Source organism: Procambarus clarkii, chromosome 24, assembly GCF_040958095.1.
Source record: "Procambarus clarkii isolate CNS0578487 chromosome 24, FALCON_Pclarkii_2.0, whole genome shotgun sequence".
Lineage (NCBI taxonomy): Eukaryota > Metazoa > Arthropoda > Malacostraca > Decapoda > Cambaridae > Procambarus > Procambarus clarkii.
The window spans coordinates 1,700,003-1,720,281 of record NC_091173.1 but is presented as its reverse complement, the minus strand read 5'-3'; the positions used below and the strand labels follow the sequence as shown (position 1 = coordinate 1,720,281).

Genomic DNA, 20,279 nt, shown 5'->3' with positions numbered 1-20,279 from the left:
AGGTTAAGGGTTTGCTATCTGGGAGCAGCAACTGGCGATAGTAAATAACATGAATGATATTATGGCTGGAAATGGGAACAAACCCATCATTTGTATCGGTGCAGGTGGAAATGATGTTGGACGAGTTAGAAGTGAGGCACTAATACAGAGGTTTAAGACAGCCATAAAATTAGTTAGGAGCAAGGGAGGAATCCCAATTATATGTGGCATTCACTCAAGAAAGGGTAAATGCCACATATGATTGGGATTGGAAATGAATCGTGGAAAATGAAAGGGTGAGTTGGAAGTGAATCGTTGTCGAGGGCACTTGGGACTAGACAAAAATTGAAACTGAAATGCAATATCATTCATAGATAACTGGGAACAATTCTGTAGAAGGAATGACATGTATGCAAATGAAAAGTCACAATAACGTGGCTGAAAAATATTAACCAAACCACACACAAGAAATTGAAGAGACGACGACGTTTGGGTCCGTCCTGGACCATTCTCAAGTCACTGTGATGAGATGAGTTGTTGTTGTGTTAGGTTTACCTATTCAGAACGAAGTGTCCATGTAGCACGGGCTATGGTGAGCCCGTAATTGAGTTACGAGGTGATTGATTGATAAAGATTAAGCCACCCAAGAGGTGGCACGGGCATGAGTAGCCCGTAAGTGGTGGCCCTTTTGGGCCATTACCAGTATCAAGAGCTGATACTGGAGATCTGTGGAGGCGCGACTGCACCCTGCGTGACGGGAGATGTCTCCCGTGTGACGAGATGAGTTGTTGTTGTTGTTGTTTAAGATTCGCTACTCATAACAATAAGTTCCAGTAGCACGGGCTATGGTGAGCCCGTAAGTGGAGGCTCTTTGGAGCCATTATCTGTATCAGTGGCTGATACTAGAGATATGGCGATGGATGGGGGTCTTCATGATGGTTTTCAGCCTGGAGGGCTGGCTATACCAGTTATGGAGCTGGTGGGGTTAGTGAAGACTTCTAGGTTTTCCGTTTTTTCTTTGCCTGCGACTTTGGCTGAGCAGTGCTGTCGTTAGAGTTTGGTGACGTGGCCTCCATGAGGAAGTCTTGAACCGTGTAGGTGTCGTATTTGTGATGCGGCGGTGGAGCTCCTACTATGATTTCCTCGTCTGAGTCCGTAACCTCCGTAGTGGGCGTTTTTGTCTTTCGCCTCGCAGACTTAGGTAGGTTTAGGTGTCGTTGATTGGTGGTTGTAGCTATTTCAGGAGCGCTGGTAGTGCTGCTATCATTTGTAGACAGCACGTCTGCTAGCGCGGCTGCTGAGATAGTGATGGTAGGAGTGTTGGGAGCTGGAGAAGGAATTACCTCTGTTTGTGTCGCCCGGGTCATGGGCGGTTCTGGAGTCGGTGTTGAAGTTGACCACCTGGTCGTCCTGGTGGTAGTCTCCGGAGTGGTAGAGGAGGCAGTGAGATTTACGCTATGATGGGGGCCAGGCCATTGTCTATGTATAATGCGTTTAGTTCACTGACAAAGCGCTGGTTGTCTGGTCCTGCAAGCCTTTCCGCTAGTTTAAGGAGACCAGGGATAATGCCTGCACGTGATGCAGGGGGCTGTGAAGGAGCCTGTGGTCCACAATGAGAAGGCTGTGTCGCCTGCTGGGAGGAGCCACATGTTGGTAGGTGAAGAGACGGAAATCTCAGAAAAAAATAGGAGCAAGGCAAAAGGTCCGGAAGGTAAGGTGTAATAATAGGAGTAAGAATGGGAACGTATGAGCAACAAGAGAAAAAGAAGGATAAGCTTATGTTAGGTCACGTTTATTAGAAAATTTAGAACATTTGAGGATGTACTGTGAAAGGGAAGAGTCAACAGCAACAAAGCCAGGACTCAGGTTCATGTTGGGTACATTGTGTATTAGAGCCGATACGACAATATGGCGTCTGTGTAGAGTAGACCTTATACACACTTACATAAACGCAGAAGTTATATGTGACCTAAAGAACTCATCTCCGTGAAGGATTCGAACCTTAGAAAGACAGGTGCATCACACACAGTGACATAACCAATACAGTACCAACCACACCATGGATGACTTAATCTGTAGAGGCAGAAAAGATTATTTTAGAGGAAGACCAATCAGTAGGATGATTATAATCCCTAACATGACAGAAGAAAGCATTGTTTGTGTCTGCAGACTTAACACCTCTTTTGCGTTCTATTAGTCTGTCATTTAGTGAACGGTCTACATTGCTACGAAGAGTGTTTGTCTAAGGGCAAGATTTATGTCAAGAGGACGAAAGGTATTAGTAAGAGTTTTGAGTTCAGATATGAAGGGAAGGCAGAGCACAGTGCTACTAGTGCTGGAAACAGGTGAGGGATGAAAGAAATTTCGTTTAGCTTGAGAGTAGGCACAGTTGATAAAATGTGACGGGTAACCAAGGCGAGAGAAAGATTGTCGATAAAAGAAGTTTCAGACTCAAGAAACTGAGGGTCGCTGATGCGTAGAGCGCGGAGGAAGAGAGAGACGAGGACACTTTTCTTAACAGAAGGAGGATGGTAGGAAAAAGAAGTGAATGTATATGCCACTATGCATGGGTTTGCTGTAGACAGAGAGAGAGAACCCGGACACAGAGCTGTGAACGTGAACGTCAAAAAAAGGAAGGAGGGAATTAGATTCCCACTCAAATTTGAAATTGATAGAAGGAGCCAGATTGTTAAGAGAGGAGAGGAAAGGCTGGAAAAGACTAAAGTCATGAGGCCATAAAGCAAAAATTGTCATCAACATAGCGAAGCCAGAGAGAGGGACGAGTATCAATAGAAGGAAGAAGAACAGTTTCGAAGTATTCCATGTAGAGAGTGGCAAGAACAGGGGAGAGAGGGGAACCCATAGCCACACCGAGAGTTTGAGTGAAGTATTTACCGTTGAAAGAGAATGAGTTAGAGACAACACAGAGTCTGATGAGTTCGAGGAAAATGTCAGTGGGAACGTCAGGCGACGACCGAAACGTCGTCGTCTCTTCAATTTCTATTGTGTGGTTTGGTCAACAGTGACATGTATGCTCGGGATGGGGTGCATTTACCCAGGGCTGGGGTTGTTGCTGTTGCCAACTCGTTGGAACCTGTGGTTGGAGGGGTTTGTTTGGGGTTTAAACTGTTAATAAATAGTGGTATGGGAATTGATATAGAGAGAGGAGGCATTAAAAGTTTGTGTTGGTGGGGAAAAAAATGCCAAATGAACAGGGAAGGACATGGACCTCAAAATAACAGTACACTTAAGGTATATTACACGAACAGTAGAAGTCTAAGAAACAAAATAAACGATTTAAATGCTCTTGTCTGCACAGAAGCAATAGATATTATTGCACTTACCGAAACGTGGATGAATTTAGAATACAGAGAACTAACAGCTGAATATCAAATAAACAGACAAACTATTTCACACAGATATGTGTGAGATGTGGGATACGAGGAGGTGGAGTAGCCAGATATGTTAGGGACAATTTGAAATGTAGTCTCAAAGAGGGAATCAAAACTGAGCCACACAGAAAGTATTTGGCTAGAATTAAAAGAAAAAGCTAAAAATCTTATAATAGGAGTTATATACAGGCCACCAAACTTAGATAAAATGGAAGCAAAGCATCTGTGGAATGAGATATCTAGAGCATCTAGATCTAACAGTATTTGTGTCATGGGTGACTTTAATTTTAGTGGAATAAACTGGTTTAACGAAATAGGGAATAATGAATCAGAAGATTTTCTAGAATTAATGGACAATTGCTTCCTTAAGCAACACATTAAGGAATCAAAGTGTGAAAATAATATTTTATACTTAGTGTTAACTAACAAGGAAACACAAATTAATGACATCGAAATAGGGAGTGAGCTAGGGAACAGTGATCACAAAGAAATCAGATTTAGCATAGAATGGAATAGACCTGTAGGAGAAAATTCTGTTAAAGTGCCAGATTTCCGAAAAGCTGATTTTGATGGTCTAAGAAATATTTTGGGTCAAATAGATTGGAAAGTGTTGGGCATAGGGGTGGGTGGTCTTGGAGCGAGACGTGAACGCAGCGGTGGGTGACATAGGGGTGGGTGGTCTTGGAGCGAGACGTGAACGCAGCGGTGGGTGACATAGGGGTGGGTGGTCTTGGAGCGAGACGTGAACGCAGCGGTGGGTGACATAGGGGTGGGTGGTCTTGGAGCGAGACGTGAACGCAGCGGTGGGTGACATAGGGGTGGCTGGTCTTGGAGCGAGACGTGGACGCAGCGGTGGGTGACATAGGGGTGGGTGGTCTTGGAGCGAGACGTGAACGCAGCGGTGGGTGACATAGGGGTGGGTGGTCTTGGAGCGAGACGTGAACGCAGCGGTGGGTGACATAGGGGTGGGTGGTCTTGGAGCGAGACGTGAACGCAGCGGTGGGTGACATAGGGGTGGCTGGTCTTGGAGCGAGACGTGAACGCAGCGGTGGGTGATATAGGGGTGGCTGGTCTTGGAGCGAGACGTGGACGCAGCGGTGGGTGACATAGGGGTGGGTGGTCTTGGAGCGAGACGTGAACGCAGCGGTGGTGATATAAAAAGGGATTTCGATGTGGATTCAAAATATAACCTATTTAAAAATATTTTAAGCAAAGCCCAGGAATGTAGTATACCATAAAAATTGAATAGATCGAATAATAATGACACGAAATGGATAACAAAGGATCTGAAGAACCTTATTGGTAGAAAGGTACAAAAGGATTAGGAATGAAGAAGTCAGTTTAGAACAAGAATTCGTCAAACTGGTTAGAAATATTAAAAAATGGATAAGGCGAGCAAAAAGAAACTATGAAGTTCACAATTCAGGGCAAGCAAAGACAAATCCTAATGTATTTTTTTTCAGTTATATCAAACAAAAATTAGGGACAGGATAAGGTCATTAAAAAGTGACACAGGACAGATAACTGATAATGACGAAGAGATGAGTAGTATTTTTAATAAATATTTTATCTCTGTATTTACTAAAGAGAAACTTAACACTATGCCTTCAGCCGAACAAGTCTATGTGGGTGGGGGCAAGTACAGGTTGACTAGTTTAGCAGTTACCAGGGAGGATGTTATTAAACAAATAGTGAAACTCAAGCCAAACAAATCCCCAGGGCTGGATGAAGTGTTTGCCAGGGTGCTTAAAGAATGCAAAGAGGAGCTTTCCGAGCCACTGTCTACCATATTTAACATTTAACAAATCATTAGTCAGGCAGAGTCCCGGAGTCGTGGAAGTTTGCTAATGTGGTAAAAAATTTTAAGAAAGGAGTTAGATGACTTGCGTCAAACTATCGGCCGATTAGCCTAACGTCTATTGTGGGAAAGTTACTTGAATCGATAATTGCAAATATTATTCATCTTGAAAAACATAGATTAATAAATAATTCACAACATGATTTTACAAATGGCCGTTCATGTTTAACAAATTTGTTATCATTTTATTCCGACACAGTTGAGGCAGTTGATAGTGGTACGGATTGTGATGTTGTGTACCTTGACTTTAGCAAAGCTTTTGATACAGTGCCACATGAAAGACTGATTAAAAAGATAGAGGCTCATGGTATTGGGGGTGCTATATTAAGTTGGATTAGGGCATGGCTATTCCAAAGGAAACAAAGAGTGTAAATGGGGTTAAGTCAGAATGGGAAAATGTTGTAAGTGGAGTGCCTCAGGGCTCTCTCCTGGGACCTCTGTTGTTTATAATATATATAAATTATTTATATTTAGGTTTGAGCAGCAATACATGCAAATTTGCTGATGATACAAAAATTGGCAGGAAAATCAAATCGGAAAAAGACTCACTATCACTTCAAGACGATCTAAATAGACTTTTGAAATGGTCAAAAGATTGGCAGATGCAGTGTATACTTGACAAATGTAAGGATCTGAGGCTGGGTAACGATGATAGAGTTAAAAGATACGAGCTAGATGGTGTTGAGACTGCGAAATCAGATTCCGAAAGGGATTCAGGAGTTATGATTAGTAAAAATTTAAAACCACAAAATCAATGCATAAATGTTCGTAATAAGGCAAATAGGACACTGGGATTTATTAATCGCAGCGTTAGTAACAAGACACCTGGTGTGGTTCTTCAGCTATATCTCGCTCTGGTTACGCCAAATTTAGATTATGCAGTTCAGTTTTGGTCGCCGTACTATAGAATGGATATAAATCCTCTAGAACGTGTCCTTCGAAGGATTGCAAAGTTAATCCTGCAAATTAGAAACCTGTCATGTGAAGAAAGAATGACATAGCTTAATTTACATTCTCTAGAGTGGCGAAGAGTTAGGTGGTGACATGATAGAGGTGTACAAGTGGATGAACGGACATAACAAGGGGGATATTAATAGGGAATTACAAGAATTAATCAGGAAATTAATTAATTTTCAAACAGGTGCAGTCAGTCACAGTGAGAGGGGTGTGTTAGCTGGAACTCCATTTGTGCCTTGATACTAAAAATGGAAGGTGTAGTGAGGGATCTGGTGCTAGTGAGGGAGCTATATGGAGCTCTGGGGACAGGTGGATTCGCTGAGGGAGGAGCTACGACAGATAAAACAGCAGCACAAGGAAGCAAAGGAGGAAAGCAACATTAGAAAGCCTTCGTCTTGAAGTGTTGTAAAGGACAGGGGTCTTAAAAAGACTCTGACATGGCCGCCTACAGCTGTCCTAAAGACCTCCAACTCATTCGCCATGCTGTAGGGAGACTGAAGTTTTCTCGAGAGGCAAGACAACGAAAGGAGCGGCGGTAAAGGAATTAGAAGCGAATTTTGGTTGTGGGAGATTCCCTGTTGAGGTTTTTGGATAGAGCTTTTGTGCCAGAGGTAGGTAGGGAACAGGTTAAGGGTTTGCTATCCGGGAGCTGGAATTAGTAATATTGTAAACAACACGAATGATATTATGGCTGGAAAAGGGAACAAACCCATTATTTGTTTCAATGCCATTGGAAATGATGTAAGGACGAGTTAGGAGTGAGGCACTGATACAAAGGTTTAAGGCATAGAATTAGTTAGGAGTAAGGGAGGAATCCCGGTCATATGTGGCATTCGTCTAAGAAAGGGAGTTGGAAATGAATGGTTGTCGAGGGCACTTGGTGTCAATTGCCGACTGGATAAATATTGTAAATTAAATGCAATATCATTCGTTGATAACTGCGACCAATTCTATGGAAGGAATGACATATATGTTCGATGATGTTGTTGTTGTTTTAGATTTAGCTACTAAGAACGAAGTGTCCATGTAGCACGGACTATAGTGAGCACGTAATTGAGTTCGTTTATTCGCGATAACTTGTTACTGTGATATTTGGGTCAAAGATTTTAATCTAGGTGGAGTTTCCACCTTTTTCCCTGTTTCTTTTTCGCTTCTGTTTTAGTGCACTGGTTTTACTCTTGTTTTAATAACATTATCTTGGTGGCAGACATAGCTGCACAGTGTTCACTTGTGTGTCCCATTCTTCAACTGCTTTTTTAACCATTTTAGTTGCTGTGGATTTTGCATCTAATACAGCTGATCTTATTGGATGAATGTTGAGTTTAATGTACAGAGCTTCAGTTGCTTCACATTCCAGTAACTAGTTTAAAAGTGGCGCCTCTGCATCTCTTTTGCATATATGACATTCTTTAACTATTGGGTTTATTACCTCCCAGCAGCACTTGTAACCAAGTCTGAGTCTGTGTATGGCTACTGCAATGTCTCTGGATATCCATTAACCAGGTTTGAAAGAGGAGTACCCAGTGGCTTGTTCGTACCACATCACAGTGAATCTTCCTTCTGCTACTTTGGCTCTGTGGCGACTTTTGATAGTTGAGAATATTTTCTTCTTGATTTGCTCCTTAATCTGTGAGAAACTTGGAGGTATTTGAACCTGTACAACAGGTAAAGCAGTGGCAGTTTTTGCTAGTGAGTCTGCCTTTTCATTACCATCTATGCCAGTGTGACTTGGTATCCAATTTAGGGTTGATTGACAGCCCTAGATTATGGGCTTCTTTTCTTATATGTTGGATTTTTGTGATGAGTTTTAAATTATCTCTGTGCTGACTGGATAACAATGCCTGGAGCGAAGATTTAGCGTCTGTATGAATGATGACATCATGTAAATTATTCTCAATTGTATAGTTTATTGCCTCCTTCAGGGCATATAATTCTGTTTGCAATGTTGAGCACCCACTATTCTTGCTCCAGTAAGCTTCATGGTTGGTAGTGTAAACTGCTGCCCAGCAGAACCTCTTTCTTGATCAACTGATCCGTCTGTGAAGATGTGAGTCGTTGTAGGTCTTGAGATTGTTTCCATTTGTTGTTCTATGACTGCTTTGATCCTCTGCGAGTCACATGCTGATTTTTTAACTGGTAATCCTTCAATGATTATCTTTAGACTCGATTCTTCCCATGGAGGAGGCTGCTGAAAGTGTTGATATGGTCTATCTTCCCTTTTGTTTCTAATGGTCCGTTTCAAGTTACCTTTCTCTAAAATCTTGACCAGATTATCCGTCCATGCACGTGTTCTATATTGAAGGTTTCTGTAAAGTGATCTGTGTATGCTATCTTTGACAGTCTGGCGGTGGTTTTAACAAGTTTTGCTGTTATGGTGACTATTCTTTGTTTGATCTTGCTTTCTGAGGCTGGTAACTGGGTTTCCATTCTTAGATTCTCTCGACACAACATATAGGTGCTCCCAGCATTGTTCTGAGGGTATCATTTTGTGACACTTCCAGTTTCTCCCATTGGTTATCATTGAGAGATGTAAGAGCAGGAGCAGCGTAGTCAATGAGTGACCTAACTGCTTGAACGTAGTACATTTTGAGTACTGGTAGAGTTGTACCCTCTCTAAGACTTGTCAGAGAGCGCAAAGCTGAGTTTCTGGCACTACACTCAGAAATCATAATAGCGTGATGCATCAAGTGAACAAATTCACAAGGGCCGTGATTAGGGTTCGAACCTACGTCTGAGAGGATCCCAGACGCGCCTTAATTGACTGTACCACGACATGGTTAATAAAAATTGCAACCGGGAGTGCTACTGCCCTCACACGGATCCTGCAGTCTCTCCGAGACACAAACCAGGGTTTTACACAATTCCCCAAAATTTCCTCTCAGATGTAAGTTCGAACCCTCATCACGACCCTTGTGGATTGGTTCATTTCTTGAGTTTCTGGCTTTGCAACGTTTCCGAAGATATTCAGTTTCTTGAGTGAATTTCAACTGGTTGTCTATTATGACTCTAAGGTATTGAAAAGAGGTAACCTATTCAATTTCTTGTCCTTGTATTGAGAGTCTGATGTCTTGAGTTCTCATTTTAACAGCCATTGCTTTGGTTTTATTGCTGTTTATATTCACTGCGTTCTGCTTCCCTGCTGAGAATATCTAGGCATTTTTGTGCATGGTTCCTTGCGCCTTTGACATTGATGATGACCACGAAGTCGTCTGCATAGTTAAGCAGTTTGGCTTATGGTAACTTGAGCTTCATGAATTGTTCCATGAGACACTTGAAGAGGAAAGGGCTTAGTATTCCTCCTTGCGGAGTTCCATTTTGCAATCTCTTTTAAACCCTGGCCTGACTCTAATGAGTTATTAAATATAGTTGACAGTGGGTCACAAAGCTCCTGTTTACATTCTTTAAGCACCCTGGCAAACACTTCATCCGGCCCTGGGGATTTGTTTGGTTTGAGTTTCACTATTTGTTTAAGAACATCCTCCCTGGTAACTGATAAACTAGTCAACCTGTCCTCGTCCCCACCCACATAGACTTCTCCGGCTGAGGAGATGTTAATGTTAATTTAAGTTCTTCTTTAGTACATACAGAGATAAAATATTTATTAAATTTACTACTCATCTCTTCGTCATTATAAGTTATCTGATCTGTCTCAGTTTTTAATGGGCCAATCGTTTCCCTAATTTTTGTTCGATATAACTGAAAAAACTTTAGGATTTGTCTTTGCTTGCCCTGCTATGCAAACTTCATAGTTTCTTTTTGCCCTCCTTATCTCTTATTTTAACATTTCTAAAAAGTTGGACGACTTCCTGTTCTAAAGTGACTGCGGCGTTCTTTAAACGTTTGTACCAAGCTCTCTCCCTACTTATAAGGTTCTTCAGATTTTTTATTATCAATTTTGGGTCATTAGTATTCGATCTATTCAATTTGTATTGTATACTACGTTCCTGAGCTTTGTTTACAATATTCTTAAATAAGTTCTATTTTGAATCCACATAGAAATCCCTTTTTACATAACCTATCGCTGGGTTCATGTCCCGCTCCAAGACCGGCCCACTCCCCATGCCAAGGACTTTACAATCTATTTCATCCAAAAAAATTCTTAGGCCATTAAAATCAGCTTCTTGGAAATCTGTTACTTTAACAGATTTTTCTCCTTCAAACCTATTCCATTCTATGCTAAATCTGATTTCTTCGTGATCACTGTTCCGTAGCTCACTCCATATTTCAATGTCATTAATTTGAGTCTCCCTGCTAGTTAAGAGCGAGTGTTCACTCTGCTGATTGCTTTGTCTCTCAGGTAAACTGGAGTCTTCCTAAAGCACTCGTCGTCCAGCACGGCGAATGACTTTAAGTTCTTCAGGAAAGCTGTTGGCAGGCTTGGTATAGTCTTCTCAAGTCCCTTGTCGTTTGCGACACTTCAAGAGGAAGACTTTCTAATGCTGCTCTCTCCCTTTGCTTCATCTTGAGGGTTGACACGTTGTTTCATCAGCCTTAGCTCTTCTCGCAGCAAATCCAACTCTGTCCTTAGAGCTTCACATCAGTTCCTTCATTCCAGTAGCAACAGGTGGACCCATTGTGCGATAAACACCATCAATACATTCGATATAACAAACACAGTCACTGAGAAAGGTGTCGACGAAATACATGCAGACTTTGTTATGCAAGCCCCTTGGGAATCTCCGCCAGCAGACTTTAAGATTATGGTTATTGGAGGAAAAAAGAACCAGACAAATCCTCATCTGCTACGTAACATTGCACAGATGCATATAGAAGCAAACACGGCATCCGACAGCTTCACTTACTTCACAGATGGATCAGTAGACCAGCAGGGACAAGAAACCGGAGCTGCAGTTAAAGCAGGAAACTCTGTAAATAGTTGGAGGCTCTCAAATGGGTGTTCGACTTTACAAACAGAGATGCTAGCCATTCAAAAGGCTTTGGAACATGCTCTTGCTGAACACCGACAACATGTTATCATACATACAGATTCGAGAACTGCCATTGAAACCTTGCAACAAAAACATATATGTGATAACATACATCTGATCACAAATGTCATATCATTAATGCAAACACTCAAACGACAAGGCCGACGGGTACTTATCAACTGGGTGCCAAGTCATGTGGGAATAATAGGAAATGACATCGCAGAGGAAGCTGCAAAACTTGCGACTAAGGGAAGAAATGTAGACATTTACATACCACAGAGTCTATCACAGATTAAGAAAGTAATTAGAAACAGAGCAATGCAAAAGATGTACAGTGACCACAACACAGCAGTTGCAACATTAGGATCTGCGGGTTGGTACAAGAATTCAACCAACTACGAACCACTTAGTTTGATGAAAGGGGGCAGTAGAGCAACAGAAGTACACTTACATCGCATCAGGCTTGGATACCCCATGTGCATGGGAAATAGGCTTACAGGTTCCGGAAGATGAGGGGAAATGTCAGCACTCTGGAGAAATGCCCGACAGACCACTGGAACATTATCCAACACAGTGCACAGTTACAAACCCATTAAGATTTCAACTTAGATTCAACAGAGCAGAAGAAGTTGTTAAATACATATGGCAAAATCTTACTGAAGCGACCATATGAGTTATAAATACTCATACTTTGCCCAAGTAAAACAGAAACAAGCAACACTTAGTGGGCCAGCCAGAGGTTTAGGGCCCGCGCAGGAATATCCCTGCAAAAAAAAAAAGTTCCTTCATCTGCACCTTCCATTATTACTATGATAGTGTAACAGTAGAACTGTTAATATAGAAGACCATAGATCTAACATTAAAGTTGGCGTTCACTAGAAGGGAGGATATGCCCTATGTAAAAATATGGAGTGAGTTGATAGTTGACCTGAAAGTTTAGGGTCTCCTACCCGCCCCCCCCCCCTCCCCGAGGGATTGGAGCTCATGTGTAGAAAACAGTAGCGCTACATGGACCCTGTGTCGAGCCATCAAACTAGGAGAATAATTCTTGTATTAAAGAAATAGTAGGAAGAATCAATCGTGTTTAAGTGCTTATGTTAAAATTAACGTCACTTGAGAATACAGAATAAGCCTCGTATGTTATCAAAGAAGCACGTGACTTCAGTAACAATATGGTATCTTGTTACTTGGAAAATATGTACCTACTAGCTTGCTTGTTAATTCATGTAAATTGGTGAAATTCAAGAGCTATTGAATATTGTAATTAGCCTGGCTCAAGTATCTAGATAATTTCCCAATTGTTCTTGTTATGATCTCAGCCTGCAGGAGAAACGAGTCTCCCTCCTTGAGAGTTATTCATCAAGCCTGACCTGATTAGAAGGTCTAGCAAATATTGAGGTGATAACCCATATGTAAAATAGCTGGTTGGATATGATAAACATTTTGAGATTATGGGCAGTGAAGAAGAAAATAGATAAATGACTGGCTAGGAGATGTGGACATTTTGCTGGAGACGTGAGGCTCGCTTCTGGAGGGGCTTTGACCTCACTTGAGTGCCAGACATCGCAGGGGAAAGCCGCGCTCCGTTGAGCTCCCGTCAGAAGGGAACCCCCTAGTGATATATCTCCAAGAGAAGAGAAGTGTGTAGACGTGCCAGCTGTGGAACTGAGCTGGGAACGTTGTGGTCTCAAGTCCTGGTCGAAGAGGAGAGTATTAAACCGCCCAGAGGCATTATTGGGGGCCGTGGAAGCGCCCTGACCAAGCTTCGTCAGAGGGAGGAGCGCCCTCGACCAGACAATCTGTGGTAAGCATGATATACGCCAGTTCATAGTGGTTGCTTGTAGTTGGTCGTGTGCCCAGCGACAGTAGCAATGTTTATTGATAAGTTAGACATGTTTTGATAAGGCAGAAAGCCTAAAATAAGAGAGTGGAGAGGGAGGAACACGGAGCGACGTCTGTCCCCTCTGAGCGCTGGCAGGCAACTGAGGGAGCCCGGCTCCTAACGGTGGAAGACCCTCCCAGCGTGTGGGGACCGCCGCCGGGTCGAGGTGGAGTATGGACCCGCCCAAAACGGGGGAGTCCACTCTCTCTCTGTGTAGAGGACAGATAGAGGTTTGAGGCAAACATATTGTGTGATTATTTTTGTTTATGTGTTGAAGGGGAAACATTTTTATTGGAGTGTCGATGGGTTGCAGGTTTGTCTTTGGGGAAGAAGTTGCTGAGAACTTCGAAGCCAGCACAGATGAAGTAATTGATGAGACTCCAAGGTAGTGGAGGAGAGGACCTCGAGCTGTGAGGAGAAGCAGTGAAGAGGAGTGTCACGTGCTTCTGTAGAGGACCTAGCAGAAGGGTGAAGCACCGTAGTTGCTCAAGGAAACTTCGTGATAGCAGCCTGGAGGAGCTGCAGAGGATCCTGGTAGTGAAGCCCGGAAGAACCTGAAGATACCAGGGTAGTGAACTTCCAGAGGTGGAAGGGAAGTTCTGGTGGATTACTTGTAGGGAGTTGATAGTGTTTAGTTGTCATTAGTGTGCAAGACGCAGTGAGAGGTGAGTGGTTGTTTGCATTCTCACGTCAAGGAGTGTTTTATACTGAAGTTTAGAGTTACAGTCGTAGGCTGGATTACCTACAGACGTATGTGTTCTAGGACTGATAGAGTGATCGATTGATCATTGTTGTGTATCAAGGAACATTTATACTGATATATGTTATTGCATTCACATGCTGATTTTCTTTGTACACATTTATAGATATATATATATGTTCTCTTACTGATGGTGCAACAGTGTATGTAGACTTGATCTACTTGAGGAGGTTGATAGTATCAGGTGGTGAAGCAGAAGATAGGATACCACTTGATAAGCTGATGATAGAGTTTTGATGATGTTGGAGTGCAACCTGATTGTAATAGTATAGAGTATAGGATTCATTATTATTATATGTGTGTATGTATTGTGTATGTGCTTTGTCCAGTAAATGTATCCCAATTTGCTGGTGTTTGCCCTTGTCCTAGTGAGGCTTCCCAGGAGGTAGTAAAGAAGGAGAGAGAGAATGAACCAAGAACCACTGCTCTGGACAGGGTAGAAGGTAATACTAATAAGTCATAGGGGATTGAGGAGATCATATCTCATGAGGAGAGAGTGGGGAGTCACAGCGGCTCGAGTGGGTGTGTGCACGTGACAACGAGGCTAAGTGTTGGAGCCGCATCCCCTAAACGTGTGACGTTGAGCCCCTCTCCAAGAGCCAGAAGCGCCAAGGGTGATCTCCTAGGGAGGTATAAGCACACTACCGAGTTGTGGGTTGGGTTGTCTGCAAAGGAGGAACAGCGACAACACCACCAACACACAATCTATAATATTCTGGAATAATAAGTCACCTTCAGCGACGAGTACAGGATTTTAGTTAGTAGTCATCTTCGAAAATTAATTTGGCAACTATACCTAGGTCAGTTTCTCAGCTTGAGAGAGCAGCTTTGGGTCAGTGTGGGTTGAGACTTCCTGGTGGGGGGGGGCAACACCTCCTCTCCAGAGGCAAGGCTTAACAAGTGGCCTGGCCTGGCTGTGGTATTTAAGGTAAATGATGTGTTTCTGATGTAAGGGTAGTTGTGGAATCCACATTATTTGTTGTAGTCAATTATCATTTGCCTCAGTTAGGAATATATTCAGTTCAGGAAGTGTTCAGATAGGGCGTGTTTCCTTTATTTTAATTGATCATTTTTGTCTAATAAATCTTGTTTAAAATTTATGGTGTTTAGTGGAATTTCTCCCAACAATTATTTTACAGGCTCCCTGTTGGGCTTCAGACCCCAGGCTTGGGACTAGGCTCCCTGTTGGGCTTCAGACCCCAGGCTTGGGACTAGGCTCCCTGTTGGGCTTCAGACCCCAGGCTTGGGACTAGGCTCCCTGTTGGGCTTCAGACCCCAGGCTTGGGACTAGGCTCCCTGTTGGGCTTCAGACCCCAGGCTTGGGACTAGGCTCCCTGTTGGGCTTCAGACCCCAGGCTTGGGACTAGGCTCCCTGTTGGGCTTCAGACCCCAGGCTTGGGACTAGGCTCCCTGTTGGGCTTCAGACCCCAGGCTTGGGACTAGGCTCCCTGTTGGGCTTCAGACCCCAGGCTTGGGACTAGGCTCCCTGTTGGGCTTCAGACCCCAGGCTTGGGACTAGGCTCCCAGGCTTGGGACTAGGCTCCCTCTGCAAGCCTGCAAGCATTTATTTAATATCTCATATAATCCCTTTGTACTTTGATTTAATCCACATTTAACATAAATCTTATTCCTCCTTTTCGGATAACTGGGGATCCATTTTCGGGTGTTATGCCTAATTGACGGTATGCTGCTTCTCCGTCAATTGGGGGAATTACCCAGTGGGTGGAAATAGCAGGTGGTGGCTCAGAGGTTTGTAGTGTGACTTAGAAGGGCACGGTGTCCTCGGGTCGTGATATCTAAACGATCGAACGTTTTAGATCTGGAGGAGTTGTACTGAAGGTTACACACCAGAACTCTGGTCTAAGGGTTTACTTAATAACGACCAACATTTACCCCAGTAAGTGAGGATAAAGTCTGGCCCCCGTTATAATAGCACAATCGGAGCTCCAGGTAACTCACCCTCTCACTGTGAGGTATACTGTATGGGTATACTGAAGTATACAACATGGGTATACCGAGGTATACAGGATGGGTATACTAAGATATACTACTTGGGGCATACTAAGGTATACCACATGGGTATATTAAGGTATACTGCATGAGTATACTGACTTATTTTCAGCAAATATTTTATTTTGTTAAACTCTTCATCGAGATGAGTGAGGCAATAGTTTGATGGTTGTTAAGACCCGGAAGTGCTAGTTACGGCACCGTCGGGGAATTAAGTGTATCACCAACCAGCACCAACAAGCCCACGTGACCCCACGTGAGGTCAGCTCAGGTCACCGTGGCAGGAGCAGTCTTGCCTCGTCTTCCATAGAGGGAATATCCACCTGTGAGACGTCTCGTCCTGCCTGTCTTCCTTCTCCCGGGACGACCTTCCAGAGACGCCTCTCGCTGGAAACTGAACCTTATGTAACCTTGGAGGAAGTTTCATCGAGTCCCTCAAGAGCAAGATGCGCCTTCTTTAGGAACTACAGTTTTTCAGTGTGTCACGAAGTCGTGGCACCATTTAGATTTAAGTAAATGTTCCTAACGCAAGAGTGATTGAGTGCGCGAGTATGAAGGCAAACGGGTTGAACATTGTGTAAATATTCTGGTTTAAGGTTAAACTGACAAACTGGTTTAAGATTAAATGTGTAAATAATAAGATTAATTTAGTCGAAGAAATCGTGAAAGGTCTTAAAATTGTGCATTTAGAAAGGTGGTTGTAATGTATATATATTTCCTGGAGTATATTATATATATATATTAACGGTGGTAGTTTTATTGACTCGATATTATTACATGTCTTGACGCGTTAGTGTGGTCCTATGTACTCCAATGTACACTCTAGTGGCCAAGAGTACAGTAAAAGGAAGAACATGAGGGCCTAGCCTAGCCATAGCCTAGCTGTAGCCGTAGCCTAGCCAGGCCGTAGTGAGTGTGCCGCACGTGACCCTGGGCCAGGCTGGTGGTGTATAGTGCTCCCATACCTCTAACACAGCTATTCTTCGGGAATACTTAATGTTGATATAAGTGTGTCAACATTAACAAGGAATCATATACCTTGTTTCTGTATCCATCACTTTGTCCTCTCATTTCAGGCTACAAAGGTACTTATATATATAAGAGAGCAGAAGACAGTCTACAACTGTGTTGGTGGAGAAGCGACCAGCTTGGGGTTACCTCTGGGGTTGAAGCCCATAAAGTTGAGAGTGTGGGTTCCTTCAGTGGTCACACGTCATTGTTTCGTCGGAGTCGCCCACCCAATAGCCCGTTTGTTGCAGCAATAAATATTAGCTATGGAAAAGCCTGGATTATAAAATTGTTCTGCCTGAGGTCCATGTTAATGTGCGAGGATGATCCCTTGAGCAGTGACGTTAACATGGGCTCAATCAGATCAATAACGCCATCCTGTAAATGTTACTTGATTACTCTCTTTTGTTTCTTGAGGTGTTGCCGTAATGTATTGACCTAATAACAAGGCCAAGGTTGCAGGTCCTGTTGACCCGTCTGGCCTTGGACTGGTCACACCTGCGTGCTCGGATTACACTGAAGAAGTTTATATGATAAGTATTATGGTAATGAGCTCGGACTGAGCTCACAGCTCGGACCAGTGACCAGAAATACCAAAAAACAAGAGTTAATTCCCCCTCTCCATAAAATATATCTGAACTTGTGCTCATTGAGCACGTCTCGACAGACGAAGAAATAAGAGACGTCCAGCACCCAGACACAGGGTGCTGGAGGCCGACTTACCAGTGGGAGACTTGGGGACGAAGTTGAGGGTCCTGGTCTTGGAGCGGAGCATCTCGCCCGACCCATCTATCCAGACGTACATCACCTGACACTTGCCGTCAGGGATGGCCAGCCTCATGTACCTGTCCATCACTGTCTTGTTGGTGGTGCGGGAACTGATGAGTGACTCCCCCATGGTAGCTGCAGCGGCCTGTTGACCCACACACTCGTCACTCCACATCACCACTATTATACATTGTCAGTATACATTACTGTACATCACACAGTCCTCAAGTCACACTCTAATGTTTTAAATAAATATTACAGATATTAATAATACCACGAAATAACTGAATATGATCAATATATTCTAACGGGAAGACGAGCTGAGAAAGACAACTTGAACCGTAAACTTGTTCAATATATCACCCCTGAGAGAGCTCTGATGGGTCATATATCACCCCTGAGAGAGCTCTGATGGGTCATATATCACCCCTGAGAGAGCTGTGATGGGTCATATATCACCCCTGAGAGAGCTCTGATGGGTCATATATCACCCCTGAGAGAGCTCTGATGGGTCATATATCACCCCTGAGAGAGCTGTAATGGGTCATATATCACCCCTGAGAGAGCTCTGATGGGTCATATATCACCCCTGAGAGAGCTCTGATGGGTCATATATCACCCCTGAGAGAGCTCTGATGGGTCATATATCACCCCTGAGAGAGCTCTGATGGGTCATATATCACCCCTGAGAGAGCTCTGATGGGTCATATATCACCCCTGAGAGAGCTCTGATGGGTCATATATCACCCCTGAGAGAGCTGTGATGGGTCATATATCACCCCTGAGAGAGCTCTGATGGGTCATATATATATATCACCCCTGAGAGAGCTGTGATGGGTCATATATCACCCCTGAGAGAGCTGTGATGGGCCATATATATCACCCCTGAGAGAGCTGTGATGGGTCATATATCACCCCCTGAGAGAGCTGTGATGGGCCATATATATCACCCCTGAGAGAGCTGTGATGGGTCATATATCACCCCCTGAGAGAGCTGTGATGGGCCATATATATCACCCCTGAGAGAGCTGTGATGGGTCATATATCACCCCTGAGAGAGCTGTGATGGGTCATATACCACCCCTGAGAGAGCTCTGATGGGTCATATATCACCCCTGAGAGAGCTCTGATTGGTCACATATATCACCCCTGAGAGAGCTCTGATGGGCAATATATATCACGCCTGAGAGAGCTCTGATGGGCCATATATATCACCCCTGAGAGAGTTCTGATGGGTCACATATCACCCCTGAGAGAGCTCTGATGGGTCACATATCACCCCTGAGAGAGTTCTGATGGGTCACATATCACCCCTGAGAGAGCTCTGATGGGTCACATATCACCCCTGAGAGAGTTCTGATGGGCCATATATCACCCCTGCGAGAGCTCTGATGGGCCATATATATCACCCCTGAGAGAGTTCTGATGGGTCACATATCACCCCTGAGAGAGCTCTGATGGGTCACATATCACCCCTGAGAGAGCTCTGATGGGACATATATCACCCCTGAGAGAGCTGTGATGGGACATATATCACCCCTGAGAGAGCTGTGATGGGTCATATATATCACCCCTGAGAGAGCTGTGATGGGTCACATATCACCCCTGAGAGAGCTCTGATGGGTCACATATCACCCCTGAGAGAGCTCTGATGGGTCACATATCACCCCTGAGAGAGCTCTGATGGGTCACATATCACCCCTGAGAGAGCTCTGATGGGCCATATATCACCCCTGAGAGAGCTGTGATGGGTCACATATCACCCCTGAGAGAGCTCTGATGGGTCACATATCACCCCTGAGAGAGCTCTGATGGGACATATATCACCCCTGCGAGAGCTCTGATGGGACATATATCACCCCTGAGAGAGCTCTGATGGGACACATATCACCCCTGAGAGAGCTCTGATGGGTCACATATCACCCCTGAGAGAGCTCTGATGGGCCATATATCACCCCTGAGAGAGCTGTGATGGGATAAACCCTACACTGAGACATTATGGACAGATGGGACATACAGACATACACAAAGCTACAGCAACTAGCTGGGATTAGTTTACTTCAGTCATCATTCAAAAGGATTTTAGATTAAAAAAAGACAGCTTCTGTACAAAACTGTTTGCAAGTGGATGCAAAGTCCAACACCTCAGAGAAGAGGCTAACGAGCATCTTGCTTTTAATTCCCTTCATATCACACGTGTTACAGCTGTCTGGAACAGTCACACGTGTTACAGCTGTCTGGACCAGTCACACGTGTTACAGCTGTCTGGAACAGTCACACGTGTTACAGTTGTCTGGACCAGTCACACGTGTTACAGCTGTCTGGACCAGTCACACGTGTTACAGCTGTCTGGAACAGTCACACGTGCTACAGTTGTCTGGACCAGTCACACGTGTTACAGCTGTCTGGAACAGTCACACGTGTTACAGTTGTCTGGACCAGTCACACGTGTTACAGCTGTCTGGAACAGTCACACGTGTTACAGCTGTCTGGAACAGTCACACGTGTTACAGTTGTCTGGACCAGTCACACGTGTTACAGCTGTCTGGAACAGTCACACGTGTTACAGCTGTCTGGACCAGTCACACGTGTTACAGCTGTCTGGAACAGTCACACGTGTTACAGCTGTCTGGAACAGTCACACGTGTTACAGCTGTCTGGAACAGTCACACGTGTTACAGCTGTCTGGAACAGTCACAATTGTTACAGCTGTCTGGAACAGTCACACGTGTTACAG

General features: G+C 43.9%; 1 protein-coding gene across 1 annotated transcript in view; it reads right to left on the bottom strand.

Moving 5' to 3' along the window:
• Positions 1-20,279, bottom strand: part of LOC123753391 (glutamine synthetase) — a 40,398-nt gene that overhangs the window by 6,778 nt on the left and 13,341 nt on the right. Inside the window, exon 2 of the mRNA XM_069330452.1 lies at positions 17,498-17,687. Coding sequence (XP_069186553.1) covers positions 17,498-17,672 — 175 coding nt within the window. The 5' untranslated portion in view covers positions 17,673-17,687. The remainder of the gene's footprint in view (positions 1-17,497; positions 17,688-20,279) is intronic.